We start from the raw sequence: 22,617 nt of genomic DNA on the forward strand, positions 1-22,617 counted from the left end.
TGTAAAATTATATATCTAGATATATATAAGGTGTTTACAAATATAATATAAGTTCTTCAATAAATTATTTTTAATAACATAAAAAAAATAAATACTAAAATAATTTTAATGTACGTTATACATATTAAAATATAAATACGAGTAATTTTCATTTTTTTTTTTTTTTTTTTTCTCTTTTTAAAATAAAAAGTAGAAGACGAATAAAAAGGAAGAAAGTTCTTTCATATCATTTTTTTTTAAGTATCTGAGCAAATAAAGTATACATGCAATTTTTTGTGTGCGTGTGAAGTATTTTGAGAAAAATAAATTTTTTATAATTTTTTTTTTTTCATACTTCCACATTTTTATTATATCTCTAGTAATTATATTTTGTTCATAATTATTTGATCACATTGAAAAAAATTACAAAAATAATTTTGTATGAGAAAAGCTTTATATATAAACTTTATGTTTGTTTTAAATATAAATTTTTGTACTTATTATTTATTTTATTAAAATATATTTATTTGAATAAATTTATTGATAATGGCATCTCTATTTTAAACCATCTTGAGTAGGAGCTATTTTTAGTAGATGCAAATTCTATTTTATGCTTATATAATTCATTAAATGATTTTTTAATATTTTCCCTTTTTTTATCATAAAGAAAGGTTTCAATTGCAATTAATTGATTTAAAAATATTTTCCATTCGCTATTTTTTAATAATTGTAGCTATAAAAAAAAAAAAAAAAAAAAAAAAAAAAAAATGTTAAAAAATTTTAAGAATTTTTTTTTTTTTTTTTTTTTTTTTGCTTTAATTATACTAGATCTCCAAAATGTTCAAACCATTTTTCATTTTTTAATGAAAAATTCTTCTGTTAAATAAAAAATTATATATATAATATTGCCTTAATATAAGAAATTAAGACGAGTGTTTATATATTACCATACTATATTTTTTTTCTACTAAAAAAATTATTGCATATTGAACTATTTCTATTAGGACAACAACGTTGTCAACTTGAAAAAAATCTAAATTTTTAAAATTTTTTTTTATTAAATCAGTAGTACATATAACACCTAAATAAAAATATTTCGAGTTTATAAAACGAAAAATTATATATATATATCTTTTTTTTGGTTAGTTATTATTACATAATTCATTCCTTTTTATATTTTCTTCAATTATGATTTTAATAAGATCAACAAAAGCTTGTCTGGATATCCAATTAACTATATCGTCAGCTTGTTAAAATGAAAAAAAAAAATAATTTAATGATATATTATTATGTACAGTGGAATACAGATGACATTACATAAAAAAATATGTAATAGTATATCAATTATAAATTAAAAAAAAACAAATGTGCATATATATGATGAAAAAAATTTTAAAAGAAAATGAAGGATAATTATAAAAAAATAAAATAAGCTTAAAAATACAAAAGTAAATGGTGTGATATAATATACTACAAAAAAAAAAAAAAAAACATAAGAAATTTAAAAAAAAGTGAAATATAAATAACATTAAAAAAAATATATACATAAATTAAATATATTGCTTACGATTAGGTTTGAAATTAAAAATATTTTTTAATATTTCATTCAAGCAATTTTTAAATAAAATATCTTTATCATTAGTTTCTTCTAATTGTTCTTCGGAAAAGAAACACATTTAAATTATTTTTAAAGTTACTTTTATATTAATTTTTTTTATGCTTACTAAAAAAATTTTCAATATGGCTAATTATTTCTTTTTCAAATAAACTGTTATTATTATTATTTTGTGATAAAAAAATTATGGGATGTGTACAATAAAAAATAAGTTTGTCCATGAAAATTTTGACCATTTTATGAATGATATTATTTTCTTTATCCTCTTGTTTATTAATATTATTTAATTTTAATTGATATTTTAGTTCTATATAATTTTAAGACATTATCGTATAAAAAAAAAAAAAAGGAATAATATAAAAATTATTATATATTATATATATATATTACCATTATTAAATGTATTTATAAAAGATATTATCAATTCATATTCAATATTCTCATAGTTAAGGTTGTTTATTTTACACTGTAAATAATTAAAAAAAAATTTAAATGAAAATAAAGAGAAAAATTTAAAAATAAAGTAAAAATGAGATATTGATAAAATAAAATTTATTTAAATTAAAAAAAAATTTTGTATTAATAATGTGTATTTTTTATAATAAACTGTTTCGGAATATTTAAGTGAAAAATCTTGTAGATTGAAAAAATTCTTATTTTTATTTTCTAAATATTCATTTTTTTCATGTGTTGTTGGTTTTCTTTCATTATATTCTGATTTCCCTTCAGATTTTTCAGTATTTTCTATGTTAAAAAAACTTTCGAAGCTTTTATTCTTTTGAAGTATTCCATCTTTTTCACTTTCGGTGAGTTTTCTTTGAGATAAAATATTTTTAGCTTCGTTTAAAATTATCTAAAAAGATTATAATAAAAAGCAATTTAAATATTAATTTAAATTTTTTTTATAATTAATACATCCTTATAATTTTTTATTATATTGATAATTATTTTATTGAACTTTTTTTAATTCCCTATCAGTTAAAGTTTTTAAAATTTCATCATCCATAATATTATATATAAATTATCTAAAAACAAAAAAATTAGTTGCTATCATACAGTAGAGTGAAAATATTAATTATATTTCAATTTTTTTCAAAAATTTGCACACTTTTTATAAAACACAAGAAAAAAAAAATATATTTTAAAGATGTCTAACCTAAGAATATACTACGTATTTATTTAATTAATAATTATTAAATGGCAAGTGAAATTATAATTTAAATTAAAAAAAATTTATTAAAATTATATATTAATTTTATATTAAAAAAAAGGATTAAAAAAATTATTTGCTGTATACTTTAAAAAAATACACAAGATTGTAATCCACAATAAAGAAAAAAAAAAAGAAAAAGACATTAAGAAATTATAATATTTTAAACACATTTAATTAAAAGAAAAAAAATATTTAAAAATAGGTCAATTAAAAAAAAAAAAAAAAATGAAATAGTTGAAGTAAGAATGCTTTATTTAAAATAAAATTTAAAAAATTGTAATAATATTAAAAATTTACTATGAAGTGTTTTTAAAATTTAACATCACCCATATTTATTTATTTTTTTTTTTTAAAAGAATATATACCTCCTTTATATAATAACCAAGTAAAAATTTTATGATGCATATACAGTTTTATAATTTATTACCCATTTTTAAGTGTATAAGATCATATTTTAAAATTAAAGAATAATGATGTTGATATTGTAAAAATAAAAGGAATATTTATGAATACTGTACTTTTTTTATTTGATAACTTGAATTTTTCTTGAAAATTTTATAAAATTAATTTGATATATATAATGCTATTATTTTCTCAAAAATAAGAATTAGAAAAAGTTAAAGGACAATACAATATTAAATAAATTATAATATTAATTATAAGGATAAAAAAAAATAATCATAACAGTTTTAAGATTGTATTTCATAAAAAATATTTTTCTTTGAAAATTTCATTAAAAAAAAAATATTTGCGTGTATAAAATTTCACTTTTCAATAAATAATAAAACATTATATTTTTCATTTTATTAAATATTTTTAGTTCGAGGTTTTATTCCAAATAAAAATGTTTCTAATAATTTATAGAAATTTCCTATATTTTTATTATATACAAAAACAAAAAAAGTTTAAAATTAGAATTTTTTTTTTTTTTTTTACATTTTAAGTGTATAAATAATTATCTATATTTTTCTCATTTTTAATGAAAGTAAATTTACGGTAAATTTAATGTCATATGAACATTTTTATAGAATTATAAATATTTAATAAAATAAAATGTTAATAGGAAGAATATGGTAAATCAAAATACATGTTTTATATAATATTTTAATTTTTTATTATCTCTATTTTTTTTCTTTAGTTTTTATTAATTTTAATATATAATATATTTATATTAAAAAAAAAAAAAAAATTTTATATGATTTAGTGTAAATTTGGAATGTGGTGAAAAAAGTTTTATGTAAAAAAAATTTTAAAAAAGAAAAAGCTCTATATATAAAACAATAAATTAAAGGACCAAAAAGGAAAAGGACTATATATAAATAAAAAAAAAAAAAAAAAAGTGCTCAGAAATTAATGATTATATAAAAATAATTTTGACCTTAAAAGAAATTGAAAGAGTAGGGGGTTGGTTCTATAAAAAAAAATAAGTACGATTTTGATGTTAAAAAATATACATAGTACTATATTCTTAATAGTTTAAGTGTTAATTTTGAATATTAATATTCATGAGTAAAGAGGTATTATGAAAATTAAAAAAGTAAAGATTTGTAATAAATATATTTTATATATTATGTACTTTTTAAAAAGATACAGTTTTTTTAATAATTATTACAGAATAAGAGAAAATAAAAATTTTAAATTATATAAAATACGTACACTAGAATTTAAATTTAAAAAAAAAAAAAAAAAATGTACTGGTTAAATTACACTCAGCGATTTAATTTTTCTTTTTATATTATATCGTTATTTATTTTTTAACCTAAATAAAGAATCATTATTTATCTTTTAAACCATTTCTTTTTTTATTTTTTAAGTAAAATTAAAAAAGAAATGCATAAAGATAAATGCTTGATTTCTCCTTTATATTCCCGGTATTTTCAACGCCATTAGGCAGCTTCTTGTTAAGTAATGTTGAATTTGCCGTAACAAAACGGAGGAGAACATAAAAAAAAATTTACTTAAATCGTATCTTAATAGTTCACTTTTTTTTTTTAAAAAAAAAAAAAGTTATTTTTAGCATGGGAATTTTCTTTTTCAGTTATTTTATATATCTTGTATACATGCAATAAAAATACTATAAATTTATTTATATGTATTTTTTCCCATTTTGATTTTTTTAGTATGATATTTTATTATGATAAAAAAAAAAAAAAAAAAAAAAAAAATAATTTATTAACACCTTTTTATAATTGTAAACATAGGAATTATTTATTATAATATATTTAAATGCTGACATGTGTATATATATTAAGTGAATGAAAAAAAAAAAAATGGTAGAGTATAATAAACATTTACTATCTCAAATTTTACAAGTTAAAAAAAAAAAAAAAATAAGGTGCATCGATATTACGCTAAATTTTTCGCATTATTCATGAGATTTTACAAAATTATTTTTAATTTTTATTAAAAAAAAAATTAAGTTTTCACCATATTTTATTTTTTATGTAATTTTAGGAAAATAAATGAAAATTTAAAATATGTATATAAGTTAATAAGAAAAAAGTTTGAAATAATCAAAATTTGAAAAGTTTGGAAAATGAAATGTTTTTTTTATAATATTTAAATAACTGATTAATACCTACACATAGTTATTTTGTTTAATTTATTTTATAACCTGATTTAATTTAAAAATTTTTCTTTTTAACATGAATTCTATGAAGATAGAAGATTTGAGTTTGAATACAAAAATGTTCTGTTTTGCATTGTTTTTATTATTAGTACACATAATTATTATAGTATTTTTATTACTAAAAATTTCACAAAATAGTTCAATTAAATTTAATACTACAGTAGATAAAAAAAAAGAATGAAAATCTTTTTTCATTTATATTGACACTATTCCATTAATAGTTTATTCTTTATTTTCCAGTTTTTATTTTTTTTTATGTGAATATAAAATTAACATATTTTTTATTTATGAAAAAAGGTTTTTAAATTTTATATACTTATAGACGTAGCTTATATACCTTTTAGAATTACTATTTTTATTAATGTATAAATAGCTACTAAATTAATAATAAACTTTTTCATATTGATGTTTATTTGACTCTATAATAAATAAATTATTCTAGGTTTTTTAATATTTAAAATATAGATTAAAAAAAAAAAAAAAAGGTCATTTGATGATCATTACAATAGTCTTATATAGGAAAAGTTTTTAACAATATTTTAGCTACTATAAGAAGTTTTTGATGAAGAAGACAGAATTGAAAATGTTATAAAAGAAAATAACAATGGGAAATTTAATGATATTTACTTTAAAGAAAGAAACAAAAAACATGACTCTGGAGGAGTTGGCTGAACTAATAAAAAATAGTAAATATGTTGTTGCCTTAACAGGTTCAGGAACGTCAGCTGAAAGTAATATACCAAGTTTTCGTGGTTCCATCAATTCCATATGGAACAAATATGATCCAAGAATTTATGGAACAATATGGGGATTTTGGAAATACCCAGAAAAAATATGGGAAGTAATAAGAGATATTTCATCTGATTATGACATAGAACTAAATAATGGACACATAGCTTTATCAACATTAGAAAATTTGGGATATTTAAAATCAGTAATTACACAAAATATTGATGGGTTACATGAAGAAAGTGGAAACACAAAGGTAATTCCATTACATGGTAATGTTTTTGAAGCTTGTTGCTGTACATGCAATAAAATTGTAAAATTAAATAAAATAATGCTACAAAAAACTTCTCATTTTATGCATCAATTACCACCTGAATGTCCATGTGGAGGAATATTTAAACCAAATGTGGTTTTATTTGGAGAAGTTATACCAAAAGATCTTTTGAAAGAGGCTGAAAAGGAAATAGCAAAATGTGATATTCTTTTAGTTATTGGAACATCTTCAACTGTATCAACAGCTACTAATTTGTGTTATTTTGCTAATAAAAAAAAGAAAAAAATAGTTGAAATAAATATATCAAAAACTTATATAACAAATAAAATGTCTGATTATCATGTTTGCGCAAAATTTAGTCAGCTTATTAAAGTAACAAATATATTAAAAGAGAAAAAATAAATAAAATATATAATTATATTTTTTTTTTAAAAAAAAAGAAGAGAATATAAAAATGGAGTTATGTATGTTTTGTTAGTTTTTTGATTCATTTTATTTTAATTTTTTTTTTTTTAATATTTATAATCCTTTAATAAAATTTAAGTATTTTTTTATTCTTCATTTCCAAACTTTTCTCTTAAATATAAGAAAATAGATTTGATTTTTTCATCATCAGGAATATCTGAGTATTTGTTAACATGTCTAAAAAAAGTACATAAAATATTTAAAGACATTTGAATATTTTCAAACCATATTTTCCATTCCTTATAACCATTAATAATATTCGGTTCTTCCAAATATATATAAATGTTTTCCTTATTAATTTCCCTGTTTATTTTTTTTAATATTTGAGTTATTTCTTCTGGTCTTTTTAAAACGTATCCAATTAAAATAAACATAAATAAAGTTCCCTTTTTTGATAAAATATTATTTTGAAAAGTTTTATTCATGAGATTAATTAATTTTAATTGCTCGTTATCTATATTTTTTACTAATTCCTCTAAATATTCAATTATATTTCGTATAGCTTCTTTAAAAAGCTTATATTCATTATTTTTATAAACTAAATACAAACAATCAATAAAATAACTAAAATTACATAAACGATTATCATCTTCTATGTCATTGTAATTTTTATTATTTACACCTAATTGAGAATAAATATATTTTATAGCTTCTTTTTTGCTACAAGCATTAGATATTTCATCATACAAAAAATTGCATTTTTCTTGTATTACTGCTTTTATAATTTCCATTTTTTTTATCTTTTTTTCATTTTCTTCTTTTTCTTCTTTTAAAATTCTTAATTTTTCTTCATTTTTTTTAATTATTTCTTCTTCTTCCATTTTAGTTTTAATTCTTCCTCTGTTAAGTGTTTCTTGTTCATATTCTTTTTTTTTTTGTTCTTCTAATAACCTTTTTTCAATTTTTTTATTTTTTTCAATTTCATAATTTTCTTTAAACACTGTTAGTTCTTCTTCGTATATATTATATAACATATCATACCTTTCTAATAATACATCTACATTTTTTATCATTTTTTCTCCATAAATTTTTTTTTCTTCATTTGTTTCATTTCTTCTTATTCTTATTCGAGTGATAATTGGTTGTAATTTTTTTAATTTATCTTCAAATTCATAATATAAACTAAGTTTATTATAGATATCTTCTTCTTTTGAGTTCAATAGTTCACTACAAATGTCTTTTATTTCTTCAATAGAACTAACAGCAATTTTGTAATCAGTCATTCTTTATATTCTATTTATTTTACTTTTTAATAATTTATATAAATTGCTGCGAGATTTATTTCTAAAAAATAGTATAAATTATGTTATTAGTTTAATAAAAAACATGAATAAACAGAAAAAAAATATTTTAATTTAAAAGGGTTACTAAAATTTTTATAGGAAATTTAAACGATATGAATTATTAAATATTTACAGTTATACTTGAAAAAGGAAAAAAATTAAAACATAATAATTTTTTTTAAAGTTTTAAAAAGTTCATTTTACAAACACTTGATAATTAACAAACAAAAAAATTAATAGAATTTTATAATTACTATGCACTTGCAAAAAAAAAGAAAAAAAAAAAAAAAAGAAAATATTATATAAAAAATTAATATAGTTTCAAAAAAATATATAATAACGTATTATTTTCAAGGTTAAAAATTGAATATTCATGTTTAGAAATGAAATAAATAATAAATCAACTAAAATAAAAAGAATATAGCAAACATAAATATATATATATATGTATATATATATATGAAATCAAAATCATAAAAGAGATAATACAAATATAAAATTAAAATAAATGTTATGCATATATGTTTGATAAAATTATATTATTTTCCTTTCAGCTTTTTCAAGTAAGGTCAAGTTTTTCCTCTGTTTATTGCTGTAAATAAAATATATAAATATATAAATAAATAAGTATATATATGAGTTAAAATATTATTTTTGTTTATAACTAACAATTTATAATCATAAAGGAGTTGAAATGATCCTGTACCAATCGGTATATTTTTCCCTACTATTATACTTTCACTTATATTATTAATTTCATCAATATTTTTAAAAAATGATGAAACAAATAAATGTTCATTTGTTTCTTCAAAAGAAGCTAACATTAATGTACTTTGTCGAGCCTTTTGTATTCCAAATCTATTTATACCTAAAATATCACCTCTAAAAAAAAAAAACAAAAAGATTTATTAAAATTAGATAAAAATATAATTCTTAAAAAAAAAAAAAAAAAAAATGATACTAACGTAAAAGCCATTATATCTGCTAAAAGCATTATATGTCTAATATCGATATCAATGCTATATGCTTCAACACATTTCTTGATTTCATTTATTATTGTTACTCTCGCAGCTTCTATGCCTAAAACCTATGATTAATAAAAAAAAAATTAACAAGAATAAATTTATATATACGTATAAATATAAAGAAGAAAAAAATAATACTTACTTGAAAGACATTAATTACATGGTTAGAAATAATATGTTTAAAATCAACACCTTCTAAGCCAAGAACATAATTCAAAGAATTTCCTTCAACCAAAATGGAATATATGGTTTTTTTTTTTTTTTTTTTGTTTTCTTTTTTGTTTCCATTTAAATAATATGTATTAATGTTTTCATCATAAAACTCAATTTTATCATTATAAATATTATTGATATCGATCTCTTCAAAATTAAGGGAGTCCATATTTGTGTTATCCAAATTTATTATTTGATTTTCTTTTTTTACATTACGCTCATTTATTTTATTATTAAAACTTTCTATAATATTTTCTAATTTTTCTCCATTAGCTATATTTCTAATAACATTTTCCTTTTTCATTCCATTTATATTCTGTTCTTTTAAAATACATATGTCTTTTTCTTTTTTAACATTTACATTTTTTGTGGATTCTTTTTTTATACGAGTAAGACTTTCATTTATTTCATTATTTTTGTCTTTTTTAGTTTCTTCATTTATTTTATATTCCTTCATGTGAACAGTTTTATATTTATCTTCATTCTCGTCTTCATTGTCAGTTACTTCTATTTCTTCTTTTTTTATAATACACCTTTTGATGTCTTTATCTCCATATATTAATAAATCAAGTAACCCTTTTTTTAATGATTCCATTTGAAAAAACAAAAATTCATCATTTTTCAGGGAAATATGTAGTTTGTATTTATTTATAACTTCAATAAATATTTTGTTAATTTTTATTTTATTAATATGACTCTGTTTTAATATAATATCTCTGATGTTATAAGCATTAATATTCAAAAAAAGTTTTTGAATTAATTTTTCATTAAATTTAATTGATAAAAAAATACCTTTATTAGAATAATCTTCTTTTATATAAACACAAATATCTCTTATTGTTGTTTTTTCTAATTTTGATTTCATCATTAAAGCAAAATTATAATTATCATTAACTTCTAAAGGAATATTTAATATTGGCGTTTGAATACAACTCGATGCATTAATTATTTCTTTTATACGAGGAACACCTAATGTTACATTCATACTAGCAACACCTATAAGAAAAAAAAAAAAAAAAAAAATGCACATATATATATATATATATATATATAATAAATACATATGCTTAAAAAACATATAATTATATGTATATAAATAAAATACATGAGATAATTAAATATATCAAAATATATATAATGCATAAATTCATAATATATTTCTAATTAAATTTTTTTTTTAATTTTTTATATAATATTTACCAGCAAAATGAAAAGTTTTCAAAGTCATTTGTGTTCCAGGTTCTCCAATAGACTGAGCAGAGATGGAACCAACAGCATCACCAGGAACAGAAATATATTTAAAATATTTATATATATTAAAAAAAATAAAAAGATATAATTGTTTTAAATTTATAAAAGAATAATCGTAAATAATATATCTGTAATTTATATCATATTCATGTGTTATGAAATGGAAGTAGTCGTTTTTTTTTATTAGTTGAAGGCCTTTTTTATAATTAAAATATTTATATATATTTATAGCTTTAATAAATAACCATTTTTTTATTTCTTCGATATATATTTTCATATTTTGCGTATTTTTTTGATGTGTTGGTTTTTCCTTTTTAGATAATTTTGTGTGAATATAAATATTAGTAGGAATAATTTCTGTCAAGTAATTTAATAAAAAATTAGACCATTTTATAATTTCATATGGGAATAATATATAATGCTGTTTAGAACTTTCTATATATTCAAAAACACTAACAAATGCTATAATATTTTTAATCATTTGTTTGTAATATTTATTTTCATATAAAAAATCATTTTCATTTATTTCATTTACAATTTCTTTATACAACTTTTTGTCTTTAGATTTCTTTATATCATTAAAATGTAAATTGGAATTTTTTTCTTTTGAAAAATTAATTTTTTTTATTATTTGATCATTTTCATTATTTAATGCATTTTTGCTACAATTTATACCATCATTAACTATAAAATTATTATCACTACTATTAATCATATTTCTTTTATTATCACAAGTTATTATATTATTGTTGTCATCGTTTTCATGGTTTTTCCTTTCTTTACTTTTAATTTTTTTAATTTGTTTAAAGATTATTGAGTCATCTGAAAAAGAATAATAGTCATCATTAAATCTTTCTTTTAGTTTTTTGATTTTCTCCTTTTCGTGTCTATATATATTATTAACAATTTCTATTTTTTTCCTAATATTTTTACTCATTTTATTGTATTTATCGCATATAATCTTTTTTTCCGTTTCATTCAAAACAATTTTTTTTTTATCTAGTAGATTCTTAATTACTACAATATTTCTATATTCATTCACAAAATGTTGAATTGATTCACAGTCATATGGTGGTAAAATACTATTATTTTTAGAACAATTTATTTGTTTTTTATGTAAGTAAAAATGTATAAGGTTTTCATTTTTTTTCATTTCTTTCGTTTCATTTATATTTTCTTTTATTATATTTTTTTGATCTAATTTTTTATTTTTATGTGTTTCAAAATCATTTATATATTCTTCTATTTCTGATATACTTTCATTTTTTAACAGATTGTTTTTTTTTTTATCAGTGCTTTTATCAATTAATTTTTCTATTTCGTTCTTTTTTTTTCCTCTTTTTTTCTTTGTTATGTGTTTTTCATTTTTTATATTTTGATTTTTCATTTTATTTTCTACTTGTTGCTCTTCAAATACATCACTATTATTTGAATCGATACAATTATGGTTAACAAAAAAATTATTTTTATAATCATTCATATAACACTCTTTTTCTTTCATATATTCAATATATTCTTCTATGATTTCATCCTTGTCTATTATTTTTTTAATAAAACATTTGTCATGCTCTAATGGTATAAATAAATTTCCTACATTCATTTTTGATGAAATTTTTTTAATAATTTCAGATATAATTGATTCAACACAAACAATGTTATTGTTATTGTTATTGTTATTATCTTGATATTGTTCATTATTCTTATATGAATAATTAAATGTATTAATATCTTGAAAGTCATTTTTTTGTATATTATTTTTATTGTGCTCATCTAATATTTGCTGTGTTGTATTTTTAGTATTATTTCTAAAAGATAACAAAGCGTGACTTGAAGAGATAGAGATAATATGATCAAAAATTTTATCAAATTGATCAGAATACGTATTATTGTTATCAATAAAAGAAGGATTTAATGCGTCATCTCCATAAATAAATTGAATTATTTGTTTGTCACATGACCGAACAGTGTAATCATAATGTATTGATAAATCTTCTAGAGCTTTCATTAATCTTCTTTGCATATAACCAGTTTCAGCTGTTTTTACCGCTGTATCTACTAATCCTTCTCTTCCTGACATAGTGTGAAAAAAAAATTCAGTTGGGTTTAAACCAGTATAAAAGGAATTTTGAACAAACCCTCTACTTTCTGAATCTTTACAATGAAAGTGAAAGTGAGGTAAGGTTCTATTAATAAATCCATTTTGAATTCTTTGTCCTGCTACATTTTGCTGACCAACACAAGCAATCATTTGGGCAATATTTATTAAAGCACCTTTTGCTCCTGAATTGAACATAATTAATGGTTTATTTAAATAGTGCAAATATTGATTACATGTTTTACCTGCATCATTTCTTAAATCATCTAATATATTTTTTACTTTTATTTCTAATGTTTCCTCTAAGGTACAACCTGGTTGTATTTGCATTTTCTTTTCGTTATAAGATATAATTTCTTTATTCACTTTTTCATACCCTTTTAATAATAAATCTTTTTTTTTTTCAGTCAGAGTAGAAGAAGGAGTTACATCATCTATTCCAATTGTCATTCCTTTATTAGAGAAATATCTACTTGTTAATTTTGAAAATCTATTCATAATTTTTAGAGCTACATAAGACGAATTATGATGAATTAAGTAATAAAATAAACCATATTTAGAAGATCCTAACACTTTTTTTCCAAGAGATCCACATATTAATTCTGATTTATAAAAACAAACATAAGAATCATTTAAACATAGATATTTTAAATCTCCATTTTTCGTTGAATATTCTCTTTCTTTTATTTCAAAATTTATAATGGTATTTTCCTTTCTATTTGGTTTAATTAAAACGCTAATTAACTGCTTACCTGTCCATAATTCTTTTGGTTTTAATATTGCTGGTACAGGTAATTCAATATTTATTTTAGCATCTGAAAAGTATGAACATAATAAACAGAAGGTATCTCTATCAAGAAAAGTGTCTTTATTTGTGATAATATAAGATGCAGATAAGAAATCTTGAGTTAATGCTATTATAACTTCTCCATTTTTTGGTGTTATTAAATTGTGTTTAACATTCATTAAATACAAAGCTTCTGCTCTCGCCTCTTCTGTTTGGGGTACATGCAAATTCATTTCATCCCCATCGAAATCTGCATTATAAGGAGAACACACACACTCATTAAACCGAAAAGTTTTGAAATCCATTATTTTTGCTTTGTGACTCATAATAGACATACGATGAAGAGATGGTTGTCTGTTAAATAAAACAATATCACCATCACAAATATGTCTTTCAACTATATCACCTATTTTTAAATTTTCTATTACAAATTTTTTATTTGCATATTTTAAACTTATTTTATTTAGATGATTATTTTTACATTCTTCGTTAATATCTTTGTTATTTTTTTTGTTGATATAATTTTTGATAACATCAAAAATACCATTATTCGATTGATAATTAGTATCAATATTTTTTTTTATAATGTAATTGGCACCGGGCCATTTATTAGACCCATTTCTTATTAACATTTTTAATCTATCAATATTATATTTATTAACAGTTTCTGGATAAGTTAATCTCATAGCAATAATTTTGGGAATTACCACTTCATCAATGGATATATTTGGGTCAGGAGATATGACAGTTCTACTTGAAAAATCTACCCTTTTACCTGACAAATTACATCGAAATCTTCCTTCTTTTCCTTTTAATCTTTGGCATATTCCTCTACCTGGCTTGGAAATATTTTGTGTAGCTAATAGTTGAGAAACTGCAGGAGAGTCACTATTAATAAACCTTGTAATTTGTAATTGTAAAAATTCTACATTACCTAAGAATTGATTTGTTTGATATCCATTTGTACATTGACTATTTATTGTATTATTTAATTGAGCAATTTCTGACAATATACATGTTAGGTCATCTTCTGCTGTTCCATGTTCGTCAATTATTACTGATGGACGAATTGTATTTGGTGGCACTAAGAGAGCTGTTATGATTAATTTTTCGGGATTTTCTATATTTAATAATTTTACATGAAAAGGGTTAATATTTTTAAATAGTTTTAACACATATAAACTATTTAAATCTTCTTCTTTTATAACCATTTTTCCATTTTCTTTTACTTTTAAAATATGTTTTAATTTCATAAATTGATCCAAGCTTGGTTTGATTATTTTTTTTATTACACCTTGTGCACTTCCACATTTATAACATTTGTTCACTTTTTTGCAGTGATTTAATATTCTTTTAAATAAATGTTTCTTATAAAAAGAATCCTCCGAATTTTTTTTTTTTAAATTAGAATAAATTTCTATTTTTTCCTTCGGTAATAGTAAGTTGGAGCAATTTTTGCAAATACAATATAGTATATGTATTATATATTTATAATAACCTATATGAAAAACTGGATAATTTAATTCTATATATCCAAAATGACCTGAACAGTTTATGAGCTTTTTATTACACGTTTCACAAATAGTATTACTTTTATGAGCACCTAATTTTAAATCTAAAACACCATATGGATAAGGAATTCCACTATTGTTTTTATACATTTCTCTATTTAAAATTTTTACTTCTGAATATTTTATTATTTCTTCTTTACTCATAATTCCAAATTTTATACTTTTTATTTCGCAATTATTTTTTATATCCTTCACGAACCTTTTCTTCATACTATTTTCTTGGATTAAATTTCTTAACTCTTCTATATCAATATTCTTATTCATTTTCAAAATATCTAATATTCATCAATAAAATTTTTTTTTTTTTTTATTCTTCTATATAGAAGAGAATTAAGAAATTCCTATCTCATTAAAAATTTATATATATATATATATATATAAATATATATATGTTAATTAAAGTTATTTCATGTATTTCCTGTTTATAATTATTTGATAAATAGCTCATATATAATTAATCTATATCTTATTTACAATTAATTTACATGATACAAACTTACAAGTAATTTATTTCTTATTTATAATTTTGTTTTTGTTAATTTTTTCAACATTTTTTTTTCATTGTAATTATATTTTGTTTTTTTTTTTTTTTCCTTTTATTTATATTTAAGAAAAAAATATTTTCCTACAAACTTCGTATTGATACTTTTATTAATCTGTTGAAAATCACTTACATTTTTTATAAATATTTTATCAAACTAAAATTTAACAATAAGATTAATAAAAAAAAAAAAAAAAATGAGGAAATTAGTAAAATGATTCACAGATGTTAAAATATATTAAACTATTAACAATCTTGGTGAATTTATTTTTCAAAAATTTTATTTTTCTTAAAATTAATCTCATACAAGAAAATTAAGTATTAAATTTTATTTTATTTATTTATTTTTATTTTTTTTTTTTTTTATTAAATGTACATATTTATGACATTAAGAATACGTATCACAACTTTTAATGTTAAAAAACATATTATGAAAAAAAAAATTTCATTTTTCATTTTATGTTATAGTATAAATTAATCAGAAATGTACGAAACAAAATAAAGTAAAAAGTTTTTCTACTTAAATAGTAGAAAATTAACATTTACAAAAAAAATATGATTAAATATTTATAAAACTTATTTTTTTATAGTTAAAGTAGCAATTATTATATAATATTTTAAATTGAATATTGCTATAATCACTGTAGATATAAATTAAATAAAATTATTTGAAAAATTTTTTACAAAATTACATTAAATTCATGTTTATAAAATAAAAAAAAAAAATGGTTACATGTTATATAGAATATAATAAAATAAAAATTTTGATAAAGTTTTATTTACAGAAAAAATCAAAAAATACTATTTAAATATCTATAAAAAAAATGATTTATGATAATTCGTTGATAAAAAGAGGGGAAAAAAAAAAAAAAAAAGACAAAGGAGTAAGGAAAAAATTGTATTATTTTTCCTTTTTATATTTTATTTATTTTTATTGAAGATAAATTATTATAGTATAAAAAACTAATTTTGTTTTATTACATAAAGAAGAATATATTCATAGTATGATAAAATACCTATATATACATTTTATATGATATTTTTATGAATGATTTAAAAATAAAATATAAATAGATTTTTTTATTATAGAAAATTCATTTTTACTTATTCTTAAGCATATTAAAAGAAGTAAAAGTTATAATAAATTTTGACATACATAAAAAATTTTTCAAAAACAAAAATATGTATATTCTTTTTAATAAATGGAAATATTGTTTAAAATTTAAATGATTCTATTACATGATATATTATTAAAAATATATATATATATGACTAGTATTTTACTATTATATTTTTTCTATTATAAAAAATAAAACAAAGTAAAGCTAAATAAAATAAATAAAAAAAGATAAAAAAAAAAAAAAAAAAAAAAGAATTAATAAATAAATAGACAAAAGTATAAGAAATATTATTATACAAAAGATCTTCTCCAAAAAACAATATTTCCTTTAGAATCCCCAGAAACCATTAACGTATCATTATCATTTACAACAACAGCCATAACGGGTGCCTAAAAAAATGAAATTAAATATATAAATAATCAATTAAAATTAGTTTTTTTTTTTTTTTTTTTTTTTCATACCTTATGATGTTTCAAAAAAATTAGTTTATAATTTGATTGAGGTAACAATGAACATATATAAATATTTCCATCTTCAGAACCAGACATTAACCACCCACCACCAAATTTTGAATAACAATTTCTAATGGGGAGTAGTGCGTGGTTTATTCTTATTCTATGTTTAACTGATAATGTTGTTAATATTCCTTTGCTTCCGTATATACATTCAATTATACCGATGTGGTTATCACATGAGTTGACAATTATACAAGGAGAAGATTTAACAGAACTCCTTGGAACAAATTTTATACATGTTATAGGTGATAACGAAAAAAGAAAACGAAATTTAATTTCTACTCTTTCATTATAAATTACCTCTAATACATAAATAGTTCCATTTTTTGACCCTGCAAATATATTTAAGCATGTATCATCCATTTCTAAAGCTCTGATTTCACTTTCTACTTTGATTTTTTGATATACTTGACCACTATTTAAATTTACAATTCTTAACAATGAGGTACAATTAGAACATAAAAAAATATCTAAGTTTGTTGGGAATAATAAAACTGATAGTGTTGCTGACGAGTCAGAGAAAACTTTTAATAGAAATCCTGTGGATACTTCCCATATTTTTATAGTTCTATCAATAGAAGAAGATATAATTTTATCCTCTGAAAAAGAAAAAACTATACATGTTATAGCTTTTTTATGACCAGACAATTTTGATAATAATTTAGAAGACATGGCATTATCGTCATTAGTTGAATCATTGTTTAAATGATCACTCAGATTGTTATTTTTTGGAAAACTGCTATTATCATCATTTTGAAAAAAATAATCGTTGTTCATTTCTAATTTTGTTCGAAAGCATTTATATATATAAATTATTCCGTCTTTACAACCAACTGCTAATAATGTATAGTTTTTATTTATTGAATCTTGACCAATATATAAATAAGTAATTGGAACATTGCCTTTTAAGGTTATTTCGTAAACTGGCTGCAATCCTCTACCCAATTCCGTATTATATTTTTTATTACTGTACACATAATTATTTAAAGGTAATGACTCTCTTAATAATTGCACATTCTGATTTTTTTTATTTTGAATACCACAAAAAGCTTTTAAGGTATTCACAACTGAGTACATACTATTTTTATTCAAATTAAAATCATCTTTTTTACTTTTTAAATCACTATGCTTGTCAATTGACGAAATTACATCACTCAATTTAACAGAATCATCATCCATACAATTGCTTTTATTCATGCTATTATAAATACCTTCTTTGAAATTTTTCTCTTTATTAAAATTATCAAGGAAATAATTTGAATGCAATGTAATTTCATTAGCATAATCATTTACAATATCATATATGTCTAATGTTTTTACATAATATGCATTACATGTTTTTGCTATTCTTAAAGCATATGAAACATCATTTGTGTTTAAATTCAAATTAATTTTTTCATTGAATATATTTTCTAATAGATATAATTTTGTTGTTTTTTTAACATTAATTAATGAAGCTTCTTGTAGTAAATGTAAGGCGGGATTAATTGAATCTTTATTAGTTGAATCAAAGACAATAATTATACATATGGAATTTTTTATATAATTAAAAAGGGATTCTTCTACATTTCTACTAGACGAATAACCACAATCTACAATTTTAATTTTTGTAGATTTGTGAGTTATTATATAAGTGTTACAGTTAAAAGAATTTGATTCTTCAAATTGATTTTTTTTATTTTTTCTTAATAAACTTAAGTTTACTTCGTCTCCTAACCTAACAAACAAATCTTCTAGCAAACTTGTTTTTCCTACTTTTTTTGGACCACATAAAAGTATATCTACTAAATTGTCATTCCTTCTATATGCATTTTTGTATTCTGCATGATTATTTTCTAACTTGGAATCTGGAAAGGTATTATTATGTAAAGAAGAATATGTTTTATTAAACTTATTTAAGTATGAATTATAATAAAATTTACCAGACATAATATTATTTTTATCTTTGAAATGAGAAAGTAAATTTAGTAACTTATTGTAACGATCATTTAAAGATGTATTCTGTTTTATATATTCTTTATTTTCTAATTCCAATTTTTTTATTTTGTTTAATAATTTTATATTTTTGTCTTTGTTTAATTGATTATTAATATCCGATAGAGATTCTGTAGAATTGTAAGCATCTTCTCTTTTTGATACAATTTCTTTTTTTGAAGTTTTATTCATTGCAAATTCACTTTTTGATAATTTTTTTGATGAATCATTAGATTCTTTATTTGACAAAATGGATATTTTATCTAATAAATCTTTAATTACTTTTTCGTTATTTTTGTTTATTTTTTCTAAATTTTGTATCTTTTTCGTTAACTTATCAATTTTAGCAGAAGCTTTTAGTAATTTGTTTTCTATTTCTATTTTATCATTTCTCTCTTTTTTTAGTTCTTTCATCAAAACCTGATTTTTTGATAGTAATGATCCTACTTCCTTTGCTTCTTCTTTGAGTCTTCTTAATTGTTTTCTTGCTAATATGCTTTTCCATTTTAACTGAATTTTTCTAGTAGCTATTTTTAATTTTTGATAATATAATCTTTCTTTACAAGATTTCCATGTTGCTTGTATTTTACTAGCATAATAGTTTTCTCTGTATTTTTTATAAAATTTTAAAGTGAGATATCTTCTTATATGTGATTGTATTAAAATTGCACACTTTCTTGTATGCATATATTTTTTTCTAACTATATAACCATATATTGAGTAACATATGAGTTCCTTAGCTTTTTCTATTTTTATTTTTTCATTTCTTATATGAACTAATAAATGTCTAAACCATTTTTGCAATATGACAATTTTGGTTTTCATTAAATTATATAACTTTTTTTGTGCAAAGCATTTATAATTTTTTTGAATAATAATGGCTTGTGAGCATCGAAAATCACTCCTTAATGTTGATAAAATATTAAAGGCATCACTTTTAAAAAAACATAAATTTTTACCTACTGACCAAATTAATGTTGTTTCATTATTTTGCTCTTTATCTTTATCATTATTTTCAACATTAATATTATCATTATCATTATAATTTGTTTCTTTATTATTAATAGTACTATATGTTCCATTGTTTACCTGATCTTTGTTTTTTTTATTGTCTTGTTCTTTTGATTTATTTTTTTTAGAATATTTTCCAAAAAAATTATCCTCTTCATCTTTCTTTTCTTTTAATGTTTTTAAATTGTTAACATATTCCTGTATAACTGGGCTGTGATACAATTTATTTAAGATAAATTTAGCTTTTTGCGACCATGATCTATCATTATATTCTGCGAATTCTTTTTTATCTTCTTTATTTAAAAGAATCTTATAATCATTTACGCAATCTGCATGGGATAAACGAACAGGATATCCTGCTCTACTAACCTTTATGGCTTGTAAAACTCCTCCATATTTTAATTGTTCATTGACTGATATTCTATCAAACATGTCAGGTAAATTTTGAGAATTTGGTTTAATGCATCGAATGAAATGAGGTTCTGTTTCTCTTATTCTTTTCATTAATAAATTTAATTGCTCTCTAAATTCACTTGATACAGTAACAAATCTTCTTTTATCTATATTTCTTCTTAAGTATTTTTCGAAAAGAGTAGCCACATAATGATTTTCACTCTGTAATAAGATGTTTTGAGCATCTACTGATAATTGGTCTTTGTTTTTTTCAAGAAACCCTGCAGAATTATACATGACTTCACCAGCAAAATGTATTATAATAAAGCTAGAAGAATCTGTTTTTACTACTTTAAATCTTTTATTATTCAAGTGCTTTGTAGCAATTTTACTGCAGAAAGTTTTGTCTTTACCTGAAGGTATGTGACATTCTTCATCTAACATAGAAAATATACCAAATGGTTTTGATTCTAAAATATCTACGCAATCTTTGTTATCAGGGAAATCTAATGGATTCCATTTAATTCCTTCCTCCATATATAATTTTTCTTCACATTTGAAAATAAAATTATTAAAAAATTGTTGTAAGCATTCATTAGTATAATTGATACACAATTGTTCAAAAGAATTTAGAGGAAATGATTCAAAACCAAATATATCAAGAACTCCACAAAATAAATTTACATCTTCTATGAATCCTATTGATTCATTGGTTCTTTCTACTACTTTTAAAAACAAACATCCATATATAGCTCTAGCCAGTGCATCTCGAATATCATTGGCTATATTTGAATTTATTGGTTTTTTATAATGTTCACCGTTTGCAATAATAGTTTTATAACACAAGGAATCTCTTAATTTTTCTTCATTTATATCAAGAAAAAAAGCAGCTTTTTTTAAATCATCATTTGAAACTTCTAAAACTTTAGCTTCTTCTTTATTTTCATCATTATTAAATAAAATATTTCCTATATAAAGAATACCTTCTAACACTTTAAATATTTGATATTGCTCTGTTTCATTGATTCCAATTGTTTGCATAGCATAAAGAGTAGATTCAAATTCTTCTAATTCATCAATTTCATTCAATTCATATACACTGGATTTCGTTAAGTAGCGAAAATGGATATGACTTTTAAAATCAGTAAGATCCATTTTTATTGGTTTCACATTATCCATATTTTTAAATTTAGGTGTTGAAGGAAAAAAATAGAAATTTTCTTTTTCTTTATTTTCTTTAGCAAATTGTGCTGCTTTACATATTTGATAAAAAATGTGATAATTTCTTTCTCCTTCTTGTTGATCACATACTCGAACTTTTTCAAGTAAATAAGTTAAAATTTTGGCACCACATAATTTTCCTTTTACATAATTTCTATTATCTAATGAAAATTGTAATTCTATATATTTTCCAAAGCGACTAGAATTATCATTCCTTAAAGTTCTGGCATTACCAAAGGCTTCTAATAAAGGATTGCTTTCTAAAACTTGACTTTCAATTAACGATCTTTTTTTAATATCTGAGCCTGCACATGCTAAAAATTTCATTACATATTTAGTAGACTCTGTTTTTCCAGCACCAGACTCACCACTTATTAAAATTGTTTGTGATTTATTATTATTGCACATTCCTAAATAGGCGCTATTAGAGGTAGCGAAAATGTGAGGACTTTTTGATTTTATTGGTTGTACATGTTTAGCCAGAATATTGTCAGAATATAAATTTTTTATAGTTTTAAAAGGATTTACAGCGATTAATATTGGACCAGTAAAAGTATAAATTTCGTCTATATCAAATCGAAGATTTAAACTATGTAAAATTGATGCTTCATGCAAATGAGTCAACTGAGTTAAATCAGATGGTGCTGATAACCCACTTGAGTCAAATATATCTTGAATAAAAAAAAAAAAAAAAAAAAAAAAAAAAATTTTT

The 22,617-nt window shown here is 20.2% G+C and overlaps 5 protein-coding genes and 1 non-coding gene across 6 annotated transcripts; 2 read left to right on the plus strand and 4 right to left on the minus strand.

Annotated features, from left to right (window-relative positions):
* Positions 1–502: 502 nt before the first annotated feature.
* PGAL8A_00240900 (conserved Plasmodium protein, unknown function) lies at positions 503–2,600 on the minus strand (the record flags this gene model as incomplete). Its single annotated transcript, XM_028671143.1, has 9 exons — positions 503–712; positions 805–855; positions 927–1,060; positions 1,136–1,213; positions 1,547–1,636; positions 1,704–1,901; positions 1,985–2,060; positions 2,202–2,447; positions 2,553–2,600. 9 exons carry the CDS (start codon positions 2,598–2,600, stop codon positions 503–505), a joined length of 1,131 nt encoding a protein of 376 aa, XP_028527825.1.
* A 1,903-nt stretch (positions 2,601–4,503) lies between these two features.
* On the plus strand, positions 4,504–4,750 carry PGAL8A_00241000. Its single transcript, XR_003699203.1, has one exon. It is a non-coding gene; the product is annotated as a Plasmodium RNA of unknown function RUF1 (non-coding RNA).
* Positions 4,751–6,040: 1,290 nt separating this feature from the next.
* Positions 6,041–6,841, plus strand: PGAL8A_00241100 (transcriptional regulatory protein sir2a, putative; the record flags this gene model as incomplete). Its single annotated transcript, XM_028671145.1, has 1 exon — positions 6,041–6,841. The coding sequence occupies one exon, from the start codon at positions 6,041–6,043 to the stop codon at positions 6,839–6,841; it is 801 nt and encodes a 266-aa protein (XP_028527826.1).
* A 149-nt stretch (positions 6,842–6,990) lies between these two features.
* PGAL8A_00241200 (conserved Plasmodium protein, unknown function) lies at positions 6,991–8,127 on the minus strand (the record flags this gene model as incomplete). The annotated part of the gene is made up of 1 exon (XM_028671146.1): positions 6,991–8,127. One exon carries the CDS (start codon positions 8,125–8,127, stop codon positions 6,991–6,993), a length of 1,137 nt encoding a protein of 378 aa, XP_028527827.1.
* Positions 8,128–8,721: 594 nt separating this feature from the next.
* On the minus strand, positions 8,722–15,393 carry PGAL8A_00241300 (DNA-directed RNA polymerase 3 largest subunit, putative; the record flags this gene model as incomplete). Its single annotated transcript, XM_028671147.1, has 5 exons — positions 8,722–8,779; positions 8,857–9,069; positions 9,153–9,274; positions 9,355–10,421; positions 10,626–15,393. 5 exons carry the CDS (start codon positions 15,391–15,393, stop codon positions 8,722–8,724), a joined length of 6,228 nt encoding a protein of 2,075 aa, XP_028527828.1.
* Positions 15,394–17,081: 1,688 nt separating this feature from the next.
* MyoC (myosin C, putative) lies at positions 17,082–22,577 on the minus strand (the record flags this gene model as incomplete). The annotated part of the gene is made up of 2 exons (XM_028671148.1): positions 17,082–17,180; positions 17,253–22,577. Coding segments are annotated over 2 exons (5,424 nt in total), but the record flags the coding sequence as incomplete, so codon positions are not given.
* Positions 22,578–22,617: the final 40 nt, after the last annotated feature.

The sequence above is a fragment of the Plasmodium gallinaceum genome (genome assembly GCF_900005855.1).
Source record: "Plasmodium gallinaceum strain 8A genome assembly, contig: PGAL8A_v1_76, whole genome shotgun sequence".
In the NCBI taxonomy this organism is placed as follows: Eukaryota; Apicomplexa; class Aconoidasida; order Haemosporida; family Plasmodiidae; genus Plasmodium; species Plasmodium gallinaceum.